Here is an 18041-nt window from a genome sequence, read left to right as displayed (position 1 = left end):
GGCAGCATTTTTCTTACTATAGAAACATCAAATCAAAGTCTGAATGTTATCTTGTCTCCTCCGCTACTCATGACCAGTCATATGCCAAAGATTCTGCTTCTGATTACCGAAAAGTTCATTAAATTTGCAGGCCAACATGACAGCACACACCATAATTTTATACCTGCTGGAACTAGCTGAGACACTCATGAATAAAACTGACTATGTTGTGCAATTCTAGACTGAAACAACTGAACTTGAACTATGCAAAACTGCTGAAGTTACTGTCCATAATAAGAGCCTAAAATGTAAAAGTGTGTAAAATTTTACAATAGAACAACAATTATATTTTAGTGATTGAATTCTGGTTGGTTTGTGCTATATGATTTGTTAAACATCATATTTCCGATGTTAAAGAATTTTTCCCATACTACAATATTAAGGCAACTTCAAAAAGAGGTCCATGGGCCACATCACTCACCTGAGGAACAATAGGTATGATAAAATCAGCTTAATGGAGTCATAATACAAACTATCTGGACAATGTACAATGATACATGTAGATCCTGTGTAAATAAAGTCCATTTTCCCCCCTGGATATTCTTATGTTTATAATCATTAGTCCCTTTTCTAACAGAATGATTTTATAGTCATATCACATGTTGAGTATTGCAGTTCTCAATAACAATTGTTTATATATGGGATATAAACATACATCAAACTCTGAACCTTCTTGTAAGGCCAAAGAATTGTCCTGGGGCCAAAGTCTTAACAATTATAAAGAATCATTTAGCTGATTAGTTTCTGAGAAGAAGAGTTTTAAAGATTTACTCTACATAATCCTATGTAAAACTTTGACCCCCCATTCCCCCCCCCCCTACTCCCGGGGTGTCATTATTTTCACAACTTTGAATCAACACTACCTGAGGGTGCTTCCACACAAAGTTCAGCTTTCCTGGCTGATTAGTGTTTGAGAAGAAGATCTTTAAAGATTTACTCTATATATTCCTATGTAAAACTTTGACCCCCCCCCCCCATTGTGGGGCCACCCCTATCCCCGGGGGTCATAATTTTCATAACATTGAATCAACACAAACCTGAGGATGCTCCCACACAAATTTCAGCTTTCCTGGCTGATTAGTTTCTGAGAAGAAGATTTTTAAAGATTTACTCTATATATTCCTATGTAAAACTTTGACCCCCCATTGTGGTCATGATTTTCACAACTTTGAAATTACACTACCTGAGAATGCTTCCACACTAGTTTCAGCTTTCCTGGCTGATTAGTTTCTGAGAAGAATATTTTAAAAGATTTACTCTATATATTCCTATGTAAAACTTTGACCCCCCCCCCCCATTGTGGCCCCACCCTACCCCTGGGGTCATGATTTTCACAACTATGAATCTACAATACCTGAGGATGCTTCCACACAAATTTCAGCTTTCCTGGCTGATTAGTTTTTGAGAAGAAGATTTTTAAAGATTTACTCTATATATTTCTATGTTAAACTTCGACCCCCCCCCCCATTGTGGCCCCACCCTACCCCTGGGGGTCATGATTCTAATAACTTCGAATCTACACTACATGAGGATGCTTCAACATAAGTTTCAGATTTCCTGGCCCAATGGTTCTTGAGAAGAAGATTTTTTAAAATTTCTCAATTTTTTTTTTATTATATTCTAATTATCTCCCCTTGAAAAAGGGCATGGTCCTTAATTTTCACAACTTTAAATTCCCTTTGCCTAAGGATGATTTGTGCCAAGTTTGGTTGAAATTGACCCAGTAGTTCTTGAGAAGATGTTGAAAATGTGAAAAGTTTACAGACAGACGGACAGACAGACGAACGACAAAATGTGATCAGAAAAGCTAACTTGAGCTTTCAGCTCAGGTGAGCTAAAAACGTTTCAATCCGATACTGTTGAATTTTTTACATTTTGAAAGTACAACAAATGGCAAAATTAAATTACAAGGAATGCGTTCAATTTATACTCACTAAATCTGGGTTTACGTTCACTTAAAAAAATCACAGAGAGAGAGAGAGAGAGAGAGAGAGAGAGAGAGAGAGAGAGAGAGAGAGAGAGAGAGAGAGCAACTTACTTGCAATCTTCGAAACCTTTGTCAAAAATTTTCATACATTTCTCATACGGTGAACCAAGCTTGTTCTTACACACTTGGGATACTTCTGACAGCCAACCAAAAGCCTTTTTAAGCATTGAAGCTGAAAGGTTGCATTATTTGTTCATTAAGAAGCAGACCTTGTTACTTTCGAAATATTGTTATATATCTTCATGCATTAGACGGTTTACAACATTATCAAACAGTATACTCTTAGTTTACTAGAAAACAGTAAGTCGAGACCCCTAATCACAGTCACTAATGTAACACTTATTATCAAATGTACTTATATTTACCGATTTCCTTTATTGCCGTTCCAAGAGCAGTAAATGCAGTTTTCATGACATTTGCGAATCTCTCCAGAGCACGTATGACGGCGCGGATAGCGCCAATGGCCCCTTAAAAGATAGCGAATCAAGTTTTTGTAATGCTTAGAATACCATATAGGATTTATACATAAGTAGTCCACCAGGCCTTGACGGTCACCTGAATACCATAGCCCGAAGAATGACTTGTCGGGGACACATGTTTTCATTTAAAGCTTCATTTTTGAGTCAAAACCCTAATCTGAGACTCCTCTGACTGTTACCCTTTATTTTGTTATTTGATGTTTGCAAACATCAATTCATAGGGGTGGGCAAATTTTGGAGGATTCATCTTTACCTGGCTCCAGGAGGCAAAATTTGCTTTTGGTAAAATAAGACATGCAGGCTTTTAACGGTCAATCTTTAAAATATTCAGTTTTTTTTTAATAATGCAAATAACATGCATACATTTATTGCTACAAGCATACAATACACAGGATATTAAATAGAACTCGTTTGATTTAATATGGCCAAGTCATAATTTACTAGTATCTTGTAGTAAATTTCAAGATGAAGCTTAAAATGTAAAATTGTTAACATTATCATGTTACCCGAGTGATTCAGGTAACCTAAAACAAGAGGCCTCAAGGGACACATCACCCATCTAAGCAACAAAAGCCAACAAATGTTTTAGACCGCCTTTAGAGTATCAAATACAAAACATCTGTTTGTTGGCAGCTTAGTAGAGCGAATCTTGATTTTCAAATAGAACCATTTAAACAAGAGCTTGGACTTTGGGTAGTTGTGTCAAACAGCGATGTGACGTAGGCCTGTCTATCTCATTGTTGGCCACTCAGCCATGGCGCTTTGAAATCAACAAGATTTGTCTGGCTTTTGAGCGTAGACAACGCAATCGTTGCATATTTCGCTTGAAACCGCGTCATTTTTAACTTGTTTTGACGCAAGAAATAGAGTAGCTACGTCCAACCGAAAGTCCAAGGTCTTGTTAAAATGGTTCTATCTTTATTTTTCCTCAAGTTACAGCTGCTTTTCTGGCTAATTTTTGAGAGGAAGTTTTAAGATTTTCTCTATACATTCCTATGTAAAAAAATCCGAACCCCCTCCCCCAACCCAGTTCAGGCCTGACTCCGGGGATCATGATTTGAACAAACTTGAATATACACTACATGCATGAGAATACTTCCACACAAGTTAGAGCTTTTCTGACCAAATGGTTTTTGATAAGATTTTTTAAAAAATATTAACCATTTTTCAAAAATATTTTCCCTCAAAAGATGGGATGGCCCTTCATTTAAACAAATTTGGACCCCCTTTATCCAATTATGCTATGCGCAAAGTTTGGTTGGTTGTGGCCCCGTGGTTTGTGAGAAGAAGAAGAAAATGTGAAAAGTTAAAAGGACGCCGAGGACAAAGGACAAATTTTGATCAAAAAAGCTCATATGAGCTTTAGACTCAGGTAGCTTAAAATATATGTTTACTCTATGGCAATATTTGACACCCACCCACCCCTCCCCAGTTTGAGAAGAGGACATAATAGACATAATGAAAATAAATTTAGTTTACAATGTATCTCCCTCGACAACGGAACATTATTCGAATAGCATTTGAAATTGAAGATGAGGACATACACATGTAATAGCAAATGCATTTAATTAATTTCCCTCAAATGTGATGGTTCAGAAAAAAATTACTTTTTATTAAATTTTATACACTTTTCTAAACGACCCTAAAGCCTGAATCCCTGACGAAGAGGCCATGAAAATTATGGACAACGCCGTCATGCATTTAGATTTTTTTTAAATACATGTATATATACGGGAGTGTAGAAGAACATTATCCAAGATCTGATATATTTTCACTAAATGATTATGCTAACCCTAGGGCCTGAACCCTTGACCCAGGGGCTGTGAATTTTACAACTTTCGAAGCATCTCTGCTCGTCATAACCATGTGTTAAGATTCTCCGCTGAAGGTCCAGTAATAAAGAAGAGGGTTTTTTTTAAATGTGCACATTTTTACAGTTTTAACTAAAACCTAAAAGCCCTTTCGCTTGAGGGTCATCAATTTTATAATTTATGTTTCTCTGTCCTTTAAGAGTTAAACACCTAATTTGGTCAAGATAACCCTAGTACATGTAGTTCCAGAGAGGAAGCTGAAAATGTTCTAATGTTAACGCACCACGACGGATGAAAACAAGATCGCAGTAGGTCACCTGAATGACTCAGGTGAGCTAAAATGGAAGTCTGATCTCTTAATGAAAGGAAAGGTGAGTCAGCTCACATCCTCACGCTCTCAAATTCGTTTTAAAAACAACAAAATTAAACGCTAGAAGAATCATCACATCAAAATAATATGCAAATTCTTCAGGGATATGAAAAGAATACGCTAACAAATTGTTGAAGAGACACTAAAGCTCATTTTTCGCTAATACAATGAAATGACAGTTTCCCCATAACTTAAATTAATTTTCTTGCGAAGTTAAAAGAATGAATTTTACAAAAATTACCCTTTTTAAAATTTAAAAATACTCAATGATTTTAGACGCCATACACAGTAAGTATTGCTAGTCCAACCTTTCGTTCTACACCGTATTCGAATCGATTGTAAACATTTCAGCTTTTAGCAAGAGAATAAAAAGACCACGAATTTCTACAGATTTGGCTAGAAGATGAACAAAGGAGATGAAAACATAACACAAGTGCGAAGTATATATCTTGTAATAGATAAAAATAATAAATATTCCTGACTCCCTGTGTCGTCAATACCACATTATATTTACATTCCACATATATTTTGCATGTAAAGCTACCGCAGATATAGCACCATAACACAGACAGGGTACTAATAGGTTAAATCACGAGTTTTAATTGTGACGTCACAAACGTTTAACGCTGCTAAATACAACGACACAAGCGAAAATCAAAGATCACGCTTGTGGCTGTTACTGTGGCTCTTCCATTAATTTGAACTTACCCATAGGATAATACAATAATTTTGAGGTATAATTCGCATTTGCGTACAAGACAAGAAGGTAAAAAAATGTAAATATAATAATATTCAAAACTTAATTATTACCGGTATAAGAATATTTTAACATCTAGATCCGCCGAGCATGCCCATTTCCCTTCTTCGCCAGAAACCTCGTTTAATTAAAATAACCCTTTGAGGTTCTAACAAGTGTAGAAATTTAGAGTTAATTTAAAGGCGCTTTTTGTCCTATCCATGATCCTGTACATGAATTATTTTCACTACCTGTAATTTCTACAAAATATCTCCAATATTCTATTGACAACTGCTTTCATTCAAAATTACGTGATGTAAATAAAATTTTAAAGTTTGAGTCGATATGATATAAATTTTGAATTTAGAACATCTTTAACAAGTAACAGCGATCTTATTATTGGAGTAAAAAAGATTCGAACTTTCAGTACATGTACAACATCTATTCTTTCATTGAATTGTGTCATAAAAAATATAACCAAGATAAGGAAAATTAGCTGTAGTGTCTCTTTTGAGCAACATGAGCTGTATTTTTTTAGAATTATATTTTGCTGCAAAAACCTGCTAGTATGACAAGTCTGCATATAACTTAAACTTTAATGATAAATAAGATTTGAAAAAAATCATTAATTTTTGTCAAATATTTCTCTTCTACGGAATATATAGCAAATCAATTTTTGCACAGGACGACAATAATTCAATTTTGCACCAAATGAGGCTTCTTAACGGCCTTTTCCACAAAAAAAATGGGTAACAGAAATTTAAAAACCATGATATTTTTGTCATTCTAATAGAAAAGAACATTTTAGTAAAAAAAAAAAAAAAGGTCAACATGAAAAATGCAGCTCATATTGCTTTAAGTTTTTTTTTGAACGTATTTTATTACGCAAATATATACATGTATATACATTTACATAAATGGATTAGGCAGCAGTCAATGCCTATGTAAGCCTTCTTCATAAGAAACTTTAAGTTTTAAGCTTCAAGTTTTAAAGGACCTAACTACAAAAAATGATAAAATTGGAAATTACTGGTAATACATGTAGGCACATGTATACAATGGGTCCTTATTATATTTTAATTACCAACAAAGTTTCACGGAATTGTGTGCAGATGTTAACACGGAGTTGCGCTGACAAAAACATTTGGACTGACAGCAAAACATTTAATTGGTCAGGCGTTATCTATTTTGAAATTAAGGGTTTCCAAAGAAGAACTGCAAATCCGTAACTCTACGCGAAAACTTATTCTTCGCAGTTAATAAGAGATCTACAGTAAACTGACGTCAGTGACTGGGCAATGAAGCATGGTTACCTGCCAGTGGGTTGGCTATCTGATTCAGCACCTCCTTCGTCTGGTTGTAAGACAACTCCTGACCACAGGTGGCGCTGTTGGACATGATCATGACGTTTTTGTTGAAGTTGGCGACAGGGTGCGCCATCACTAGGACGATGGCGTAGAGGACCAAGAATGAGCGACCTTTACCTGCAAGACACACTCCGTCGGATCAGTGTACATACAGTACTGAATGTCATTAAAGACGCTTTGGGTAAAGTGTCATTGTCACATTGAATGTGTACGCTCTAAAAAGATCATTGGTAAAATTTTTATTTTGCTTCATTGATTCAATTGCCGTGTGGTACACTTGCTCCTGTTGTACACTCGGTAAGTACAATTAATTTTACTCTGTCCGAACATATGTAGCATATTTTCTTAGATTATTTGATGGTAATTAATATCTGAGTTCCAAAGGTGTTAATTCAATCAACTGAAAATTTTAAAGTTTTATATGAACCCTCTCCCCTCCCTTTTTTTTGGGCATGTCAGATTTTTAGACACAGCAAAAAATAAAAAGTATACGGAAAGTATTATTTACTAAAGACCAAGGGACCTGGAAGTACATTGGAAATCAAGTATTGTGTGAGGTGCTCAAAAACTTATGGTGTCAGAATTCACCCATTATAAATCTCCGAGGTGGCAACAAAGAAAAGTTGAACTTCTCCCTTTCATCGTTTCAAATTGTACTTTTTAACAGGTATGTGTGTTTTTGTTAGAAATTACCAAAAGTGAGGGGCACGGTAACTTGAAGATTATCTAACGCTGCGACACTGATAGTTGTACAATTAATGAAGGCCTGTCAATATTTTTTAGTGGGTTATGATCTGAGGGATAATTTTAACACAGTGCCTGATAATATTTATGGCTGCATATTTACAAAGATGCAGCATACTTAAAATTCATATTAAAGAGTATATATAAAGTCACTTTTGCTTTTAAAGTGTCTCACCTGTAAGGCGAAATATTTACCTTTAAAATTCGGTATGTTTTTCTTCATCTCCTACAGGAATTACCTTTAGAATAAAAGTTTTTCATGAGGATATGAAATTCAGACATGAATTTTTCCTCCTGGATATATTGGGTTTTGAAATCTAAAAGTTTTGTTCAAGCCATATCAGCTTTTGAGTTCTAGAAAGTTCTTTAACTGTTTAATGTCGATTAGAATTTCTTAAGATCTTATAGGAAAGTTGTTTTTCTTGTGGCAAAATTATTTTCCTGTAAGAAAGTATTTTTGAAGGTAAATAGTTTACCTGACAGGTGAGATACAGCAAAAACAAAAGTAAATCATAAAGTTTTTCAGCACTAATCTAACTCTATCATATGACATACATGTACGTATACATGTATTTATATTTTTCAAAACGTGCATCTTTGACGGGTGCAGAGTGCTACCTTTGCACTGCCATAATTATTTGAAACAGTGTATTTTGTTTGTAAGGGGAATGCAATGCCTGTTTTTGGTAACTTTACTATGTGAATTGAAGAAGTTTGAATTAACACCCCTCTCTCGGAGTCTCACTAATGATCAATTTTCTGGCGGAAAGTCCTAGACAAACAAATGGTCAGCAATGCAACTTACTGGAGAATAACTGAGGAAACATCAGCAGGATAACACATCGCACGTGCATCGAGAAAGCCAGGCCCAGGCCGATGACGGGGCTCAGGAGGATTCCAATTACCATAGCAACGCTGGAGGAAATGTTGGATTGGAATACCATCATCAGGTACAGAAGTAGCCCCAGCAAAACGCCGCCAAAGAACCCTGAGTACAACAACACTTTATTTAAGAAATAAACAACGTTATTTAGTGAACATGGCGTTATGAATAGCAATTGCTCTGTTGGCATATTCCATGATGCGCGCTAGCGCATCATGGAAAATATGCCAGCAGAGCAGCAGTAAGTAATCGAATAAAACAGTGCTGAAAATTTAAAGATGTCACATACTGTACATTGTCACATTTTTTTCTATAAAGATAAAGAATGTGCGTTAGAACTCTTCCATTTAAAGTCATGTTTTAAAATAGAATGTATGCATTAACTTCGCTTTTTTTTTTTACAATTATAACTTCCGTAATCTGTACTACCGATTAAATTCTTCAATTTCTTTGGCTTGAGATAACTGTTTTATTCGATTACTTACTTTAAAATAATATCATTTAATATTTATTCGTTTGATGAGATATCGGCGCTTCTGATTGGTCGAAAAATTTCTTTGATACCTGCATCAATAAAATTTTAGCCGGATCTACTTTTCTAAACTGTTCTGATCTAACACTATTTATAGAACGGGTATTTCCAAAATAAACACCGTCAACAAAATGTAGAGTTATGTCTGTTTTATTGTCAGCAGACAAAATACAATTTTATAAACATAAAAACTTGAAAGTTTAACCTTCAAAAATAAACAAAACACATTATTTGATTCACGAAATAGAAAATTAAGCGTCTTCTCACGATTTCGTCTGCTTGAGATCAATCAACATTACTGCGAGGCTGGCTGTTCCTTTTCCAGAATAATTATAACGAACATATAGGCCTATACACTTTCACGGTAACACTGCTGTTCAAATTTGGTAGCGGTGATTTTTAAATTTACACACGTACATGATCGGTCATCAGAATAAGCATCGGAAAGAAAAGCTAAGAGTAATGCATCAACTCCTCCGGCGCATTCCAAGCGGCAGGTATACCATTTAAGTACATCACTGGCTAGCTAGTTACCACAACGTTTACAAAAGTCGCTTATACATACTATTCTTTGTCGACATATCAACTATATTCGTCCACGATCGCCTCTCCTTGGATGGTTATCTTCAGTTGCATATTCCAGCGATCACACATGAAAACTAGTTTTATTACGAATTTTTCAGCACAGTGAATAGTATCACAAGCTATCGCATGTATTTTCCTTTTGTTTTCAATTCAGCCGGTTCAGATTTTAACTCGCTATTTGTGTTTAATCCATTAATTCAGCTCAGTAGCTCTGCATCATCTGAAGGCGCATCCATTTTAAATATTGTTGCTGTTGTTGTTTTGTATTCATACGCGCCGCTTCATTTACATTATTTACATTTTTGATCAATGACACTTATCATTTTTTGATTTGAAAATGTTTTATTAAATGATAAGAAATGAAGATAATAATTTTTCTATTGATCGACGTATCAAAGAAAAAATTGACCGGAAAACTATTTCATCAATGCGCTACGCGCATTGATGAAGTTTTCCGGTCAATTTTTTCTTTGATACGTCGATCAATAGAAAAATTATTATCTTCATTTCTTAAGTCAGTACTTGCCCGGCATTTTATTTTTGCATTGATTGACTCAGAGTTTCATAAAAACAAAAAATAGCATTTTTCTGTATCTTTACAGCCTTACATTAATTGCATTTGATAAAATTCACAATAATGTCTAATAAGCATTTACATGTTCTAAAATGTGTTAAACAGCTAGTCTTGTCAATAAATGCATTTCAATTTTGGTGGTTTAAGAAGTAATGAAATGATGACGTCAGGCTAACGTCGTAATGAAAATATAAGGTTTTGAGAAATCTTTTAAATCTTTAAAGTTTTTTTGCCAAAACTTGGCCGAGAACACATACTGATATTTTTTTATGAATTGATTCATAATTACTATTATCTCCTCTGTTTTTGCGTTGAGTATAATTTATTTCGTCTGAATTGTTTAAAAGTTTGGAGCATAGTTTTGTAATGCGTTCCTCGGTTAAAATGTGCATTTTACTATATATTTCATTGAAATGGCGTTGCTTGATTTTATTAATGACACTGTATTTGAAACACAATAACATTATTACCGCGCAGACGAATCTTAAATAAATTTTAGAAATAAAACTATAAAACCTATGGATCACGTGGACAAATTTTCAAGGTAGGTTTTCTCACAAGCAGGTAAACCTGCGAGCTACCTTTAACCACTATACGATACTTCATGTGTTTTTCTCTAACTCCATAAAATTGATGTATTTAAAATTAAAACATGTCTTATAATAACATTTTAAAAGATTTACTGTTATAACATATCATTGATTCTGTGAATTAAAATACATTACAGTCTGAATGTTTATTTTTGATGCAATAGCTAACTGTTAAGGTCTAGGCTAATACAGGGCATTTGCGAGTGGTAAAATGCAAATATAAGTAATAAACAACGATTATTTAGTGAACATGGCGTTATGAATAGCAACTGCTCTGCTGGCATATTTTCTATGATGCGCTAGCGCGCATCATGGAATATGCCAACAGAGCAATTGCTATTCATAACGCCATGTTCACTAAATAACGTTGTTTATTTCTTAAGTATAAACAGTCATAAACCACATATAAGCTTTTTAAAATATTTTCTTTTATACTTCTAAATATCTCATTTGTCATTTAAAAAAAAATTATGAGTTTACTATGACGGTAAACTCCTATTGTGACGTCAGCAAACTCGCGAGCTACGTTAAATCTATAACGTCATGGAAAAGTATATGACGTCAGACCTTTATGACGTCATAGTATACAGACGGAGCAATTGCGATTATTTAAGAAATAAACAACGTTATTTAGTGAACATGGCGTTATGAATAGCAATTGCTCTGTTGGCATATTCCATGATGCGCGCTAGCGCATCATGGAAAATATGCCAGCAGAGCAGTTGCTATTCATAACGCCATGTTCACTAAATAATCGTTGTTTATTACTTATATTTGCATTTTACCACTCGCAAATACCATGTATTAGCATAGACCTTGACATTTAGCTATTACATCAAAAAGTAAACATTCAGACTGTAATGTATCTTTTTAATTCACATAGATTTGTTAACAGAATCAATGATATGTTATAACAGTAATTCCTTTAAAATGTTTTCAAAAACATGTTTTAATATTACATGTAAATACGTCAATTTTAATGGAGTTGGAGAAAAACACATGATGTATCGTATAGTGGTTTAAATCTATAACGTCATGGAAAAGTATATATAACGTTACACCATTATGACGTCATAGTATACTGACAGAGCAATTGCGATTATAGAGAAATAATTGCAGCTCCTCCGTATGGGCTTACAGTGGGAAAGAACAATGGAAATGCAAATATTATAGCATTGAATCATGATTTTTTGAAGTATACACTCTCATAACTGCAGCGGTGTGTGCATACAAATTGAGTAACGCGCGTTAGCGCGTTATGAAAATTTGTATGCACACACCGCTGCAGTTATGAGAGTGTATACTTCAAAAAATCATGATTTAATGCTTATATTTACATTATTTTTAACTTCTTGCCTTGTCTGCAAATGTGATTCATACCTTAAAATTCCTATCTTATCCTAAGGGTAAGTTAATATTGATGGAAGAGCCACAATAACAGCCACAAGCGTGAACTTTGATTTTCGCTTGTGACGTTGCAGTTTACAGCGTTCAACGCTTGTGACGTCATAATAAAACTCGTCAATTTGACCTTTGACTACTTGTTGCATTTAGAGGCATTTAAACATCACGGAATTTAATGGAAAAACACAGTAGAATGTAAATATAGAAAAATAATTGCAGTTCCTCCCTATGGACTTACAGTGGGAAAGAACAATGCATATGCAAATATTTAAGAAATAAACAACGTTATTTAGTGAACATGGCGTTATGAATAGCAATTGCTCTGTTGGCATATTCCATGATGCGCGCTATGTTCACTAAATAATCGTGATTTATTACTTATATTTGTATTTTACCACTCGCAAATACCCTGTATTAGCCTAGACCTTGACATTTAGCTATTACATCAAAAGTTAACATTCAGACTGTAATGTATCTTTTTAATTCACATAGATTTGTTAACAGAATCAATGATATGTTATATAACAGTAATTCCTTTAAAATGTTATCAAAAACATGTTTTAATATTACATGTAAATACGTCAATTTTAATGGAGTTGGAGAAAACACATGATGTATCGTATAGTGGTTTAAATCTATAACGTCATGGAAAAGTATATATAACGTTAACCCTTTATGACGTCATAGTATACTGACAGAGCAATTGCGATTTTAGAGAAATAATTGCAACTCCTCCGTATGCACTTACAGTGGGAAAGAACAATGGATATGCAAATATAGAATTATGAATATTATTAGATAGTGTCGGTCGGACTGTGCAGACAAATGAATATATCGTGTTATTGTGACATAATAATTTGTCTGCACAGCCAGGTGTGTTATAGAACCGATGATATTTAATCAAAGTACTGATAGTACTGAAAAGGGCCAACCTAGCTTGGTTCTAAAGGAAATTTACTTTGTGCAAGCTTAGTTAGAAAGAATCGATTTGATCGTTTACATTTCACCTTCTGTTTCCTCATCACTGTGTGGCAGCCCCTGTAATGATGTATGCAAGCCACGCACATTAACCCGTGCAATTATTGTGCGTTAACCCCTGAAACTGATTCCCTAACCAGTTTAAATGATGACTATTTCTGCTCATGGTGGCGGTTATTTGATGCATCGGAAGTAGAAGTCTAACGACAATAAAGCGCTGAGCTATGCTTAGCGCTTTAAAAAGTCATTCAATGCTTATACTTATATCTATATTAATTTTGATGTTTATTTGTATGAAATATTTCTTGTATTTTCTTTTCAGTCATTATATACGGTATATATATATAGACGTTCTTTGTCATGGATATGGATAATAGAAGGAACAGCCATTTAGCGCGGTTCTGCTGCTGAACATAGAAGGTCAAAAACTTTGCTGAGAAAACTCTTTTTTTTTATTTTTAGATTAGATGCGTATGACTGATTTGAAACAACACGCGTACACTTGTTATTAAACGTTACACGAGAACGCCAGCAAAGAATCATTGATAGAAAAAAAACACACGTACAAAAAAAAAACCAATTGCCACAAACAGTAACTCATTGATGAACTGTATATTGAACTATGATAAATTATTCGACGTGGTGTTGTCACAAATACACCGTAAAATGTAAATATTTAAGGAATAAGTGGTATAGTCTGTATACAAATAATTCGTTATAGTGAATGGTTTGTTTTTTACCCTTTATTTATATGATAAATAATTTTATCAAGATATACCTACCGTTCTATGATTTGCTGCATAAATAGTAAATTGCATTCACCGAAGAATTTTTTTCGCCAAAAAAAAAAATGATAGATAGCATTTACTGCACAAATCTCGGAGAAGTCTCGTAAACTTTCATTCAAACACCTTAAGATTCATTACATATATACTTAGCAACGATAAAGAAAACATTCCGAACACATTTGCAGGGGTGAAATACTGACCTCCTTTTCTTCTAATTTGCTAAGTGAAGTTCATTAGTATTCATAGACTGTCATAACCGAAAAAATCTGCAGGGTGAAACTGCCGGTGTTTCTTTAAGTATTGAATCCTTATTTTTTGAAAGATATAGTCTCATAACTGCAACGATGTGTGCATACAAATTGAATAACGCGCATTAGCGCGTTATGAAAATTTGTTTGCACACACCGTTGCAGTTATGAGACTATATCTTTCAAAAAATAAGGATTTAATGCCTATATTTACATTTTTTTACCTTCTTGCCTTGTACTCAAATGCGAATTATACCTCAAAATTACTGTATTATCCTATGGGTAAGTTTAAATTAATGGAAGAGCCACTGTAACAGCCACAAGCGTGATCTTTGATTTTCGCTTGTGACGTTGTATTTATCAGCGTTCAACGATTGTGACGTCACAATTAAAACTCGTTAATTAACCTTTTTGTTTCCTGTCTGTGTTATGGTGCTATATCTGCAGTAGCTTTACATGCAAATATTCGTGGAATGTAAATATTAAGCATTAAATCATTTTTTTTTAAAGATGTGGTCTCTTAACTGCAACGGTGTGTGCATACAAATTGAAAAACGCGCGCTAGCGCGTTATGAAAATTTTTTTGCACACATCTTTCACAGAATAATGATTCAATGCTTATAATTACGTATTTCAATATATATTCCCTTTCCGCAAATATGATTTTTTTTTTAAATCCCTGCAGTATTCAGTGAGTAATGCGCAGTTAACGGAAGAGGCATTGGAACAGCTGAATTATAGGGGCAAAAATAGTGCACAGCGTTTTATATTCTAACGATACAATTTTAATTTTCATTCTGTAATTTGATGAATTTACTTTTGGTATACTAAAAAATTAATCAATTGAATTCATTTAACTGTTTAAAAATATTTACATCAATGAAATATTAATCAACACAAATATGATATCAGATCGTGATCTGGCTTGAAGTCGCGAGTTGAGTAAGTCATGTTCTTCGAAAAATACTGAGGGAGGACTGAATTTACTCATACGCACCAGATTTGGTGATTGGGTCTTCTGCGTGATGCGTGAATAACAATCAAATCAATCAATGAAATTTAATAGGGGAAAGAAAGTGAATGTAATTATAACGAAATATACACCCCCAGATGAAGTCGGACGAGTGTCATTACCCTCGATGTATTCACATCTATCATGACTGGACAGTTAACAATGAGTAGACCCGGATCGGAGATATTTAGAACCATTTAACAAGGCCTTGGACTTTCGGTTGGACGTAGCTATCTACATCTTGCGTCAAAACAAGTTAACATGACGCGGTTTCAAGCGAAATATGCATCGATTGCGTAGTCTTAGCTCAAAAGCCAGACAAATCTTGTTGTTTTCAAAGAGCCATGGCTTAGTGGCCAAAATGAGATAGACAGGCCTACGTCACATTGCTGTTTGACACAACTACCCAAATTCCAAGCTCTTGTTACAATGGTTCTACGTTCTGTCCAAGCTCGAGTGAAAACGGTTCTTTACAAAATGTAGCATTGAAGTTCTTCAAAAATTTTTTGAACCTCACTGAGACCGCAGTCTAAAAACCTTATTTTAATTTTCAATGTTTATTTCCTCACCAAAAAGATTATCGATGAGTTTTTCACTGTAATAATATACACCCCCCATCGAAATGTTATAACTTGAATAAGTGGAAGATCCTCATACTTACTTCGACTTATTCACAATAATACTAGCTGTTTGCTATAATAGAACACTATGATTTTAACTCTTTCCTCATAACATGTATTTCCCCTGGTTCCCTTTTAAATTTTTTGAAAGCCCTTTACGTAAGAATGATGTGTGCCAAGTTAATTTGGTTGAACTTGGTCCATTGGTTCTAGAGAAGAATTTGGAAAAAAAATTACGATGCCGACGACGACAGACAACGAACAAATTTTGATGAGAAAAGCTAATTTGAGTTAAGGGGTTAGCTAAAAACAAGTGGTGAAAGTTGCAACTATCAATCAAGAGCTTACCTATAACGTGCTTGAACATCTCATTCTCGTGTGTGCCTGCGTGACACGTGCGTAGACAAGACGACCTGGGGACTTCTTTCTTTTTGAGGTGTCTGTTCCTATCGTAGATACAGCACGGGCAGAAGGTCTCCATCAAAAACTGTCGTATGCCGGACATCACGAAGATGTACGCTCTCTCGTACCTCAAACAGATCAACAGAAAGATGTACACTCTCTCGTACCTCAAACAGATCAACAGAAAGGATGTACACTCTCTCGTACCTCAAACAGATCAACAGAAAGATGTACACTCTCTCGTACCTCAAACAGATCAACAGAAAGGATGTACACCCTCTCATACCTCAAACAGATCAACAAAAGGATGTACACCCTCTCGTACCTCAAACAGATCAACAGAAAGGATGTACACTCTCTCGTACCTCAAACAGATCAACAGAAAGATGTACACTCTCTCGTACCTCAAACAGATCAACAGAAAGATGTACACTCTCTCGTGCCTCAAACAGATCAACAGAAAGATGCACATCCTATCGTACTTCAGAAAGATCAACAAAAGGATGTACACATTCTCGTACCTCAGATCACCACACAGATGTACACTCTCTCGAATCTCAAACAGATCATTCTTTAATTATTTATTGATAATCGAGCGCGTCCCTTTAAATGCGCTACTGATCTGATGCCATTCCTTACGTTAACGTTAGACAATGCAGACGACACCTAGATTGCTAGGTAATTGGGTGTTGTTTTTAATGCAGATAGGCAGACTTACCATGGTATGAGTGGTGGGTAACCAAGATGGAGACGCACAGCATTTTCTTTGGCACGAGACAAACGATTTAATGCAAGCTTAATTTTGATCGCCTTTATGATTATCTGTACGACGGACATTTTCTTTGGGTTTACATCCGCGTGACGTAACAGTAGAATTAAATGACGTCATTTTAAAAATATGTCCCTCTTACGGCTAATAAGCACATTTTCCAAAAGTTAACTCCCTTGGCCAGTCAGACGCATAGCGTTAGGGGCCTGGAAAGGGAGGGTTTTTGGCGACAAACAATGTTCTTCAAATTAATTATAAAAATCGAATTTAGGAGGACCCGCCCCCTATGCGATACTATGGTCAACTCGGGACCGATTCACTTTTTCTAACTCTACTACAGTACTGGCAGGTAATTTCAAAACTGAAGCTTTCAAAAAACATAAACAATTTTACATTTATATCGGGTAAAGCAAGTTCCAGTTCAGTTGACTTTTTCAACAGGGTCAATTTTCATCGTGTCGAGGTCATCAGAGTTTTGAAACATCTTTTTCAAACTGTTGAAAAATAACCCCGGGTATAAATTTCACGACTTATGGTCTCAATTTTCAACGTTGAAAAATGACCCCCGGGTCAATATTCAACGTTGAAAAAAGACCCCCAGGTCAATTTTCAACCCGGGTCAATATTCTTCGTTACACCGGCGTAAAAACGTGGACTTTTAAACTCGCTCTCTCTCCAGAATTTTTAAAGCTTTATAACTTGAGAGAAAAATATCATCCTGAATTTTGTGCATGAACTCTTTGTGGAATATCGCGGGGAAAAAAAAACGGGAATGCTATTTTTTGGAACATACTGCGATAAAACGGAACCCGCGATATAATGAGAATATTTAAGAGAGTATACAAGGAAATATATTAACGAAAATAACCCTTAAAAAGTAGATCACATGATTAGGTACTTAAATTAGCACCACGGATTAGGATTTTGAAGATCGAAAAAATGTTGGTTTTTTTTAGGGGTGTTATCTTTGTCAGTTAGCAAGGTTTAGTTGGTATGACCTTTGTCTAGTAATCTAGCGAAGACGTAGACTTATGATAAACCCAGCATGGGGATGCCACATATACTATTTCAGATTTTCAGTGAAAAAAATAACATTTCATTATCTGAGTGTAAAAAGTACAAA

At 34.9% G+C, this 18041-nt stretch overlaps 1 protein-coding gene across 2 annotated transcripts in view; it reads right to left on the bottom strand.

The window, feature by feature from the left end:
* LOC105342921 (DC-STAMP domain-containing protein 2) overlaps window positions 1-17026 on the bottom strand; it is a 29469-nt gene extending 12443 nt beyond the window's left edge. For both annotated transcript variants that reach the window (XM_066068730.1, XM_066068741.1), the window contains exons 1-6: window positions 16868-17026; window positions 16096-16277; window positions 8339-8521; window positions 6736-6906; window positions 2392-2493; window positions 2078-2198 (exon numbers count right to left, since the gene is read on the bottom strand). In XM_066068730.1, coding sequence (XP_065924802.1) covers window positions 2078-2198; window positions 2392-2493; window positions 6736-6906; window positions 8339-8521; window positions 16096-16277; window positions 16868-16986 — 878 coding nt within the window. In that variant the 5' untranslated portion in view covers window positions 16987-17026. The remainder of the gene's footprint in view (window positions 1-2077; window positions 2199-2391; window positions 2494-6735; window positions 6907-8338; window positions 8522-16095; window positions 16278-16867) is intronic.
* Between the last annotated feature and the right edge of the window lie 1015 nt (window positions 17027-18041).

The sequence above is a fragment of the Magallana gigas genome, chromosome 1 (assembly GCF_963853765.1).
Source record: "Magallana gigas chromosome 1, xbMagGiga1.1, whole genome shotgun sequence".
Classification (NCBI taxonomy): Eukaryota; Metazoa; Mollusca; class Bivalvia; order Ostreida; family Ostreidae; genus Magallana; species Magallana gigas.
This window is presented reverse-complemented; position numbering and strand designations above follow the sequence as displayed.